At 43.1% G+C, this 11,307-nt stretch overlaps 1 protein-coding gene across 4 annotated transcripts; it reads right to left on the minus strand.

Moving 5' to 3' along the window:
* Positions 1–37: 37 nt before the first annotated feature.
* verm (LDLa and CE4_CDA_like_1 domain-containing protein vermiform) lies at positions 38–5,485 on the minus strand. 4 transcript variants are annotated; one of them, XM_065864378.2, is made up of 7 exons: positions 5,356–5,485; positions 5,180–5,249; positions 3,791–3,862; positions 3,279–3,390; positions 3,019–3,149; positions 2,176–2,325; positions 38–1,654 (listed from the first exon to the last, which is right to left on the minus strand). In XM_065864378.2, exons 2-7 carry the CDS (start codon positions 5,229–5,231, stop codon positions 504–506), a joined length of 1,668 nt encoding a protein of 555 aa, XP_065720450.1. In that variant the 5' UTR covers positions 5,232–5,249; positions 5,356–5,485; the 3' UTR covers positions 38–503. The 4 variants fall into 4 exon arrangements, with proteins under 4 accessions (XP_065720450.1, XP_065720451.1, XP_036670705.1 ...); XM_065864379.2 differs by lacking the exon at positions 3,019–3,149 and adding an exon at positions 2,606–2,718 and having other exon boundaries at positions 5,356–5,484; XM_036814810.3 differs by lacking the exon at positions 3,791–3,862.
* Between the last annotated feature and the right edge of the window lie 5,822 nt (positions 5,486–11,307).

The following is an 11,307-nucleotide window of genomic DNA, read 5'->3' on the forward strand; positions in this document are numbered from 1 at the left end:
TCCCCTTGACAACCGCTCAATTAAAACACCAGTGCAATTAATTTTTTTATATATTTTTTATATTTTTCTTATAAAAAATACTTATACAATTACGAAGATATTTTTGCTGCTGCGATTTTTGGCGCTTGGTTTTGTTTGTTTGTGAAAAGTCTTTGAGCTGGTCAAAGAAGCAGCGAAGTAAATTAAAACAAATCACTTTTAAAATCAACAGAAGTGGGACAGATGGGATAGATATAGGAAAGATATATAGTATAGATATAGGCAGAAAGTGGAGGACAGCTGGAGGTGGGAGTCGGAAACAGGAAATCACATAAATAATATCGGAAAGAAACTGGTTGGGATCACACAAGAAGCAAGAGGCAACAAATTGAGTATTTCTGTGGATAGTTCACTACATATTCTCGCTTGTACAGTTTGTTAGGGCTTTCAGTGTTTAGTTTATCAGACTCTCGGTGGAACTACTGTGAGTTGTTCTCCTGTTTGGAAAGGGGGAAGAGTAGACCCTAGACGGAGAAGCCGTCGCCGGTGGGATCGAGGATCCAGGGGTAGTTGTTGGGGCACTCCATGCAGGTGAACAGCCGGAGGGTCTCGCCGGGCAGCTCCCTGGTGGTCAGCGGACACGCGTTGGGCAGCGAGCAGTAGGGCTGGCCCTTCACGTCGCACTTCTCCTTCCACTCCTGGAAATCGCGCAGCGAGTTCAGCTCGGTGGGGTTCTGCATCCACTGGATCACCTGCAGGTTGGTCACGAAGAACACGTCGTTGCGGCCCAGCATCTCCTCGATGAACTTGATCAGCTCGTCGCGGTACTCCTTCTTAGACTTCAGCCACGAGGCGTGGAAGTGGAGGCCCAGGGGAGCCCTGTTGCTGTTGTAGTGGCGGTTGAAGTTGTGGCGCAGCAGGCGGGCGAACTGGTCGCCGCTGGCCACGTTGGAGCAGGAGTCGACCATGTGGCAACCGGGCAGGGACTCGTCGAAGGTGGGGTCATCGCGCCTGTCCAGCTCGTTCATCACCATCTCCCACACGGGGTGGCTTCGCGAGGGGCAGTTGTGGGCGTTGCCGTTGCACTTGTGCGGCATCCGGAAGTACAGGGTGTACGGCCAGATGGGCACGCGGCCCAGGGAGGCGGTGATGGAGGCGTCGTACACGAAGAACTGGTCGGCCATCATCTCGAACTGCTTGTTGCCGCCCACGCGCAGGTAGGGGGCGCGCATGCCGATGATCGATCCGTCGGTGATGTTGGCGAACCGCTCCACAATCAGACGAGAGCCGGCCATCTCCGCCAGCCAGTCGTCGTAGCTGCCGCCGGTCCAGTAGTTGGGGTCGTCCTTGTGCGTCAGCGAGAACACGGAGATCTCGTGGCCGCGACGGTGCAGATCCTGCACCGCCGAGTAGTTGGTGTACTTGTGCGACACGAAGAAGGTGCCCTTGATGGAGCAGCCGTTGGGGTTCTGGCGCTGGCCGTTGAAGATGTCCTCGTACAGGTCGATGTTGTCCACGTTGACGGCGCCGTTGAAGGTGATGGTGATCATCTGGGGCACCTGCTGGGGCTCGATGCCGCCGGGGATGCGGGTTCCGTCCGCCGAGCAGAAGCAGTCGGGCAGGGCGCACTGCGTGGGATCGCACTCGGGGGCCCGGTTGGGATCCTCATCGACAGCTGGGGATGGGAAATAACTCGGGGATTAATCTCTGGATCGGAGGGTAGAAGCTTATGGGGTGACCTCATAAAAATTCCTTTAAGGCAATGTAAATCAGAATAAAAACCTTTAATTCCACTCAATAATAAAATATAGCGGAGTTATATGATAATAAAAAAAGTTATAATTAAGAAACATTAATTAATTTCGGAATACGTTTTATTGAAAATATTTATCTAGCATACTTAGCAAAACGAACTATTTTTCTGATGCTATAAAAAATGTGCCCTTAAATGTAGGCTACATATTATTTAACAGCGCAGTAAGTTTACTCTTTTCTCTCTCTTTTAAGACTAAACTCCTTAATTTGATTTCAATACAAAGAGAAAAAAATTGGCATTGTACGATGATCATTTTGAGGAAATTCAGAATCAATTCTATCTAGATCGGGGCCTATGAAATGTATTCTTATACGTTTTTTTCTATGTCGAATTTGAAAGAGAAACCCCTTATAAATAGAATAAAATCAAGGCAAACTTACAGCAGGCGTTCTCGTCGGACTCGTCCTTGCAGTCGGGCTTGCCGTTGCAGAAGAGCTCCTTGTCCAGGCACTCGCCGTCACCGCAGGACAGCTTGCCCTCGGGGCAGATGGGCTCATCCGTCTTCAGGATGGGCTTTGCCTTGCGCGGCTCTGCGGAGGTAACACTTAGTTAGTTGGGGACTCTTTAGCGGGTGGTGGTAAAAGCCGGGTTAGTGACAACAAATGTCTAAATTTCGAAATGAGAAGTATTTACATGAGTGTGATGGGTTAGAACAGGTGGGGTTAGTTTCGAGCTGGGTTAGGGTTTGTTTCGTTCTTGGATCTACCAAAGTTCCGGAAGTCTAACATTGCTGACTACTGTATGTACAGGTGTTGGTTGGCTGGTTGGCCCGACTGGTTTGTCTGGCTGGTTTGTGGTCGTCACACTTACTCTCTTTCTCGTCGCAATTGGTCACCTTGGCCTTCCAGTCGCAGGTCTGCTTGATCACGTCGAAGGCCAGACCCGAAGGACACTGAATTTCTTTCAAACCCGACTTGGTACATCTACAAAATAAAGTTCATGTTCTGATTTCGTATTGGCGTTGCTAGCTAAGAGAACTTTGGCACCGATTCGGGGGATTCGGGGGATTATGCAATATGACTCGATCGATTCGGTTTGGGGCTTCCGGTTTCCCGGTTTTAGTGACACACACAGAGAGAGACACACACACAGGGGGGTGAGAGACAGACAGATAGACAGGCACAGAGATAGAGGGGATGGATAGTAGGCTTAGGATCGCGGCTCTCGGAAGTATCTTGAGCCGGAGGCATCCGCAGCGGATTGAACTGGGTGGCGTCACTTACTCTCGAGCACATCGCAAGACTTCACATTCGACTTCCAATCGCAAAGTTGGCGCAGAACATCGAATGCCAGGCCGCCGGCGCAGCGAATCGGCGCCAAACGCCATGTGCCATCTTCGCCGGCACTGTCGCACCTTTCGATACCGATACAAGAAGGTGCAAGAATAGGTTTGTAGGTGTTGGGCTTTGGGCTTCGGTGTGGGGGGGTCAGCTATCTCAACTGGACGATCGGACAAGCGGCCGTGGCCCGGGGTTCGGCTTACCTGTACACCTCGCGGCAGTCGCCGTCGGTCTCCAGGCGGAAGTACTCGTCCGCGGGACGATCGGCGCAGACCTCCTCGACGTCAACGCCCTCCAGTTTGTCCTGGCCATGTGCTGCGGGGTGGGGAGAGGTTGGGTTTAGAGCGGGGTCGATGGGGATCAATCAAGGCATATGACCACGTTTGTTTAATTTCTAGCCAATACCAACATATTTCTATCTTTGGTGCATGTAGGATGTTTTAGTGCCGAAGAAATACTCCCTATTCCTCTTTATTTATGGGAATCAAGAGGAATCGTATGCTCGATTGGAGTATTGACTATTAATCTTTGATAAATCACTTTGATTCACCGAGATGTACCTAGTTTATGTAGGGTAGTGTATTCGGTCTGTGGAAATCAATGTAACTTGTCTCTGTTTTTGTACTCTATGAAATCTGTACTAATGTTGGCGAAAAAGTAAATAATGCAGTATACACTTCATAATTTTGGGTTCTTTATCAATCTAAATAATCACGTTTTCTTTGGTATCTCCGTGAAGGGTCCAGATTTCTGTCGGGCTCAAATGAATTTTTTACATATAAAGCATCTGGTTGATTAAAAATGTTTACATATTAACTGGCTATAGATATATCGCTTAAATATTTATGGGACTTTTTATTTACAAAGCTTTTTAAAATTAAACTCATTTATCTAATTATATATTTGTATTTCAGGTTACTAGGAAAAGAAATAGAAATATTGTGTTACAAGAGATGAAGGTAAGAAACAGAACTAGGTTTGCAAATGACCGGAGACACTACCTTAGATAATTTAAATGTACAGCATTTGAAAAGTCACCCATTTATAAAAGTAAAAGTTATTCCTAATAATTTAATAGGATCTAAACTACGACTTTTAAAAAGATGTGTGTAATAACTCCCAGTCGTTGCATGATTGCCCGATTTTAATGTTTCTTTGCCAACACTCTAATTGTGGAAATTGTACACTTCTCGTTGGTTTCTTTATGGTTGCCATTAATCTCGGTCGTTCTAGAAGTTAATGGGTGGCTTGGACCATTATAATGGGCCGCACCTCATGGGTTAACCGTTAGTTGACTCCCAACACGAACGACTTTCAACCGGTTTTGGCCGTTAGTGTGGAAATACGAGTACAACTTCTAGCCGACCAAAACCACTCTCATTTTTGTTCATAACAGTTTTGTCTTCATCTCGTTCGGCTGAAACCGAAAGGGCAAACGAAAGCGGTAGATCCCATTTATAGGCACAGATCCACATTCGTGCGCATACGGCTTTCTGGCCACTCGGGAATGCCGATGGTTCGGATCGTACCGTACCGCATCTTATAATATCGGTTCGTCATGTAAGGTGTCTGCCCAAACGGGTTTGTGTATTGGCTAACCGTTGTTGTAGCTGCTGGTTATTGGAAACCCGTTTTCGGTTTAACATTAAAATGATATTGCATAAACAACGACGGCGAGCCAAAAAAAACTTTAAAAAAATAATAAAACGGAACCGATGGCAGACGGCTGGTTTTGTTCGTTTTCCTATGCTAATTTCGGTTTATGGCCAGCTCCGGTTTCGTCCTCATGCCACAGATCTCTGTCTTTTTTTTCCGTCTCTTACATCATTGACTGAAGGATAAGTTTGATCGATTGCATGCCGCTAATGACTTTGCTCAACTCCGATTTTTTTGTGCAGCCCACATCATCGAACTTTTTCAAGTTTATTCGCCTTGGCCAACGACCGAGTGTTTTGTTTTTATTTATTTTTCTTTGGCAACCTTGCGAAAAGTGGCGGAGTTTCCACCGCCAAAGGTCAACGCTTAACTCTAGGTGCTAAGTACTAGGTACTAGGTGCTACGTGCTACGTGATAGGTGCTAAGTGCAACCAAATGCAGTACTCACCCACTGCCATGCAGAGGCACACAACGCTCAAAATTGGCCACCAACGCGCCATGATTGCTTCCAGAGCTCTCTGCGGACGGAATTCGAAAGGTTAGCAACACAAATCACATGGAACTCAGTACGGGTAGATGGTAGGGTATGGTATTTAAAAAGAAACTTTGGAAAACGCTACTGACTTTTGCCCAGACTCTGAGTGGGAATGCTTGGATCGAATGGAAGGAGTGAACGGAGGCACTCTTCCAATACACAGCCACGCTTACACTAGGTGTTGGCCACCAGCAACGGGTTCTATTTATTAAGCCGTGGTGTCTTGGCCGGCCTGGCGCCGTGGTGGATTCGGGCTGCCCACCACGGCGCTGCGCCTGCGCAAGAGCTTTCGTGGGGAAGACCGACTTCGTGACTTGTGGATCCCATTCCGAAATGCCAAGGTACGCAGGCGTCTCTCCGTTTTCTTCGATGTGTGAAGAAAGGTTAATTAGCATTTGTAGGCGCAGGTGGGTGAGGGATCGGTCCGTGGTTTACGACCGATTGTGCGGGGGATTTGATTTTGATTTTTTTCGATTTCTGTTTCTGTTTTTGTCAGACGACTGCACCCCATGGGCTTGTTTACTCCGCTAGTTAGTCATCCGCTTAGACATAAATCAAATCCGAGGGCCCATCAATCTCTTTCTGCCACTGACCCTGAATTTCCGAGTCTTTTGTTTGAACATCTGCGGCTGCGCCATATCTCCATTCTATCAAAACTATTATACGAAATCTCGGTTTCGTAACTGTTTTTTATTTGTTTTCTTCTCTACGCAAACTGTTTTCTTCTGCACGTTTATTGTCTAGTTGATTTTTATTTTCACCCGAACGGGCCGAGAATCCCAATTGGCCGGGGGTGAGGCCACCTGATGCATATTAAGAGGGTTCGTTCGGTTGGGTCTGGAAGCTTCCCAGTGCCTCTGCAGAGGCATTATTATTTGTATGCCAATCGCAGCTGTCGCATAAAATTCTTGTTAACGTGGCTAAGACACTAAGAGGTTATTAAACCTCCGGCGACTCAAGTGTTCTAGCAAAAGAGAGTCTTATTTCGAGTGTCGCTGAGTCACAGCGATTAAATTTGACTGCACTCCCTGCCAAAGATCATGACTTTTTTAATTAATGCCAAGCCGCTGATGCCGTTGTTAACTGTTTTGTTACCCCCCTGTATTTTTATTTCTTACTTCATTTTTTGCACTCCCAATGGCTGTTATGTAAAGCAGATGGAGGAGATGCAGGCGCAGCAACAACAAGGCGGTTTAAGGGCCGCATACCAGCCAACCTACCGACTGACTGCTGCCTGTTATTCAATAAGCCATCCAAAGCGGCTACCAAGACCCGTAAGTGTGAGCAAAAAAAGAAACAGCAACAAAACGGAGCATGTTTGCGGATATGAAATTGTTGGGGACAACTTGCGGACACTTTTGTGTACGGTGGGTAATTCAGACCTCAGGGCACCGTAGAACGGAACGGAGGATAAACCGAAGATACCAATATTTACCTAATAAACAATGCATCAAAAAAGTGGAAGTATAGAACAGAAGAAAAGGCTGGGATGGTATAATTACTACTAACATTTATAAACTGATTTTAATTGTGTCTAAAATATATTATCTTAACTTCTAAAAAATTATACTTTATGCACAATCAAACCTGTGTTAAGAAAACCCATTTTCTATACTTAAATCTAAAATATCCTCCACATTGTCTATATAAATATCTTTAGCTTCAACCCCAGGTGAGAGAACAAATGCAAATTTAAAAGAATTCTAATGGATCTATTAGAAACCGATTGCTTATAAATTGTTTCATTAAATTTATTAATATTTTTCTAACTATGGAAAGTTGTAAAGAGCTTAAATAAAAATTTCGATTGCCAAGATCAATTGATCATGAGCATCATAGCTGGCCCGTCAAGTATTTTCCTAGTATTAGCACTTTTGTTTTTATTTCCAGACCGCTTCACTTGGCCACAGATCACTTCATCGACAGATTGACCAACGGACAGGCAAAACCGCAGAGCAATGTCAATTAAATTTGATTCGTGTGCGATCTAGAAGGAATCGACTGGTGGCGTGTTAATGCAATTTATTCGAGTATTTCCAGTATATTGTCTATACAGCACATTGCATAGTTATTTCCTGAACTTGAAAACGAGTTCTGTCATGTCGCAAAAGAGAACATAAGTCAAGTGAGAATGCAGAAAGGCCAACATGGCGTATGAGTGTTTTTGCAGCGGGTGCGCCTTCGTGCAGTGGAAAATTCTCGGAATCGCTTCAGATCACAATTATATTTTAATTGCCATGGGCCAATTTGGGTCCAACTGGAGTGCCGGCGGTGAAGGCTGCCAATTGGCACGAAGATGCCGCAAAAAGCTGTTCACCTTCTTCTGCGCGAAATGCCGATTGCAGCATTTTCTTAGTTACAATTAATTTCAGCGCTGCGCTGGTGATATAATCCCTCAACCGCATCTCACCGAAAGCCAACAAAAACTCCGATTATTATTATTACTTCTTGTCTTCTTCTTGCCGTTTAATCAACTGTTAAAACTGGTTTTTCAATTAGAGTGAAAATGTTGATGATATGATGGCACCCCAAAGCGATGAGCAGATGAGGAGTGAAAATCGTTTTATTTTATCATCTTTTTTTCATGGGTCTTACGGATTTACATAATTTAGTTGCCCTCGATTTTGTCGATTTGTAGTTGCTGGTAGCCACCGCAGCCACCGATGCGATTGTTATTGCCTTTGATTTTATTTAAATTTGTAAGCGTTTTAACCTTTTTGCGGCACTGGAAAGGTCGTAGATTCGAGTTTCCAGAGTGAATGACACACTTTTGATTGAAAACAGCCAATCGCCGAAAGCTAAGCCAAATCACCAACGCCCATGGGCTTTTCCAAAGTCCTTCGACCAATAAAAGCGAATTATTTTGCATACGAAATGAAAAGACAAGTAGTAAAGTATCAATCTGCCTGCGTTTACGATTCACAAATAAAGATAACCAAATTTAGTTTTATTATAACTTGAGCATCTTTGACTCTGAGTCATCGCCATAATATATTATACGTAACTGCAACCGTTCTTTGTTCAAAGAGTAATAAAGTTAATATGTATTATTTTTAAAGGTTTGAATAACTTTGACAAAATAAGAGGTAATAATACTTATAAGATATTTTTTGACATATGTATGATGCGGTGTGATTTTCTAACAAGTATTCCTTGAAAATACAATAAAAACATTGGGAGGCTCCATAATCTGCTTTTTCAAAAACATTTTTGAGATAGTTCGCTATATTTATCACCATCTCGGTTTATTATCTTAAGGATTCCCTGTGTGTAGTTTTGTTTTATTCGAGTTCGATACAGAAAATATTTGTTTGGAATGGTGGAGCTGGTATTGTAGAATTCCCCCCAAATTAATTAAGGTATTTTAGAGCTAAACTGAATTTGAAATAGAATGAAAATTATTAAAGACCCCACAAAATATTGAAGTCCCATCTTCTCTGGTATAGTTGGTCTAGTTTACTTTCTTTGAATGCAATCATATTAAATCGAGCAATAAAAGAAAACAAACAACATAGTTTTATTACAACTCCGGTGAGTTGTAAACCATTTCCAACCAAATGAAGGGGTTCTCTGAAAGCAGAATATTGAAAAGAAATAAACATAGAGAAAGAGTGTGTTTTGGGGGGAAAAGAGAAATTGGTTTTGTATAAGGCACGCAAAGCGGAATCGTTAATGAAGGAAATGGTGGCCAAGACAATAAACCGGAGTCGAAGTTGAAGATGAGCCTGTAAAATGTAAAGAAATGCATAACCATAAAAAATACCAAAACACGAGCTGCGTTGCATAACTCCGCCCCGCCCTTGCCCACAAACCTCCTTTCCGCTGGCTATATCTTCAGCTCCGATCGGTCGGGGGAGCGGTTAATTTATGGCAAGCCGGGAGCATCGAAGGCCTGCAGCAAGTAGCGGACTTTCTTTTTAGTTCGTCTTCAGCATGGACGCATATTGAAACCGATCTGTGCGAGTGTTTGCCTTTGACTTTCAATTTCCATTTCCACTTCCATTTGAAAACTCATCAGCTGCGATCTGTTTTTTAATTGCTTGGCGCTTGCCATCTTCATCATTATGCAATTATTGTTTGCCTCGCCGTCGGTGTCTCGATCTTTTCACAAATGGCCTGTCAAAATCCGCGATGTCTTCAGCCGATCACCTGCCAGCTGCAGCGAAACCAACCACATATCACATATCCACATATCACACACCTGGAAGCTGATGATTTCGCCTTGCCGCATTGACGTCACCCCGCCCGATTGGCAATCTCTTACATATGCCAATGAATCAAGTAGCAAGCCCCAGAACAAGGAAGCATTTTCGAGAACCAAGTATACGACCTGGCTAGCTGTGGCGTCAACTTGTCGAACAGTGGACTCAACCGCTTTCTACATTGAAGAAAAGTATGGTAAAACGGCCAACCTTTTGTAAAACTAACTTTACCCAGCGGAAATTAAATGTTAGCTGCAAATCAATATTTTTACAAACCCAAATCGCTTAAAATATGCAGAGTATATGCCAACGCTTTAATAAAAATTAAAGCCCTCTTTATATTCTGAATGAAACAGGTTCGCCAAGCACGTTACTCTATATTTGATTGTGCTTATGAATTTTAGATTCCTACAAACAGGATTATATAATTAATTTCATTTTATGCATATTTTATAAACTGATAAGTTCTAAATGAAATATTATTCGACAAGAAAGAAAGAAAGCAAAGCCGCCAAATGATATTCTAATTTTAGATAAGGCTATCATAACTTTTTATATGCCAAGCAAAGACAATTCTTTAAGTGAGTGCCATTAAAAAATTCCATAAATAATAGCTAATAATATTAACTAATAAGAAGCAATTTAAATATATTCAGAAAAAAAATGTACAATTGGTTAATTTAAATGCAGACACTGTAGCAGTTATCACTTTTAAATTAAACATCAACCTTAACAGTTACAGTTCTCGTTTTAGATGCCCAACGGAGTATAGAAAACAGCGAATTCTTCAGAAGAAGATGAACCAGCATACTGGAACTGCCCACATGAATCATAAAATAAAAGTCTCTGACTAAGTCAATACTTTTATTGTCTTATTTCATATATTTTGATAAGAGTATTATTAATAAGAAAAAAAGTAACATATAATTGTTTATGAGAGACATATTTCATATTTATTTTTAAAAAACTAATAACAGAAAATAACTCTTGTTTTCGGTCTATGTTCAAGAAACCTCTTTTCTTTTTAACAAAGCTGAGTGACGCATTTTGTGTCTACCGTGACCCACTGTGCCAACCAGCCTACCTGCCTACCTGCGCGTTGTCGTCTCGTGTGCAATTTATGCAAATCGCCCACTTTGCAACTAGTTCACTTACCTCGGCTCGCAAAAGTAAAAGTTTGCTCAAGTTACAGCCGTACACACCTGAGCGTAGGGAACTCGTTTTTTGGGCCACTTTTCGAGCCTCGGAGAGCCGCTTACCTTGATTGGTGATAAAACTTATTTATGCGGCGCATTCGCACCGAAAGATACATACAACAAATCCGTATTTATTTATTTGGCCTGCAAAATGTGTAAGGCATATAAATATTATATGTATTCATATGTGCCTGGTATTTCCAGCCAAAAATTTGCAATGCTTGAAATTAATTAGCAGCTTTTCGATTTGTTTGGTATTGCGCAAAGAGCCGCGGGCCCAGTCAGGCCGAACCAAATCGAATCTGAATCGCATCGCATCGATCCGAGCCAAGAGCCAAGCCCAAGAACCTGTTTGGCCATCTCCACAGCCAAATCAATATCCGAATCGCCCTCTGCATTGATTTGTGCGCATACGAATTAGCAAATCTTGGAGCCTTTATACTTTATGTCCGTATAATATAGACTAATATATCTAATTCTAGACCGGATCGACACTCTGGGGCGATCGGTGTTTGGTCACCGAAGCGACCCAGTAAAACCAGTCTCGGCATAGACGAAATTTACATATGAAATGCACATGGGGACTCCAACTGAAATCGAAACTGAGCACCAAAACGCGTTATTGTTATTCAAATTTGTGTCT

Source organism: Drosophila suzukii, chromosome 3 (assembly GCF_043229965.1).
Source record: "Drosophila suzukii chromosome 3, CBGP_Dsuzu_IsoJpt1.0, whole genome shotgun sequence".
NCBI classification, from domain to species: Eukaryota; Metazoa; Arthropoda; class Insecta; order Diptera; family Drosophilidae; genus Drosophila; species Drosophila suzukii.

Bases quoted from the DNA above. Each gene is read 5' to 3' on its own strand.
- verm (XM_065864378.2), bottom strand. From the start codon at position 5,231: ATGGCGCGTTGGTGGCCAATTTTGAGCGTTGTGTGCCTCTGCATGGCA. The intron at 3,150-3,278 runs GTAAGCCGAACC...CGGTATCGAAAG, and splicing joins GACTGCCGCGAGGTGTACAG to GTGCGACAGTGCCGGCGAAG. The intron at 2,326-3,018 runs GTAAGTGACGCC...TTACCTCCGCAG, and splicing joins GTCTTGCGATGTGCTCGAGA to AGCCGCGCAAGGCAAAGCCC.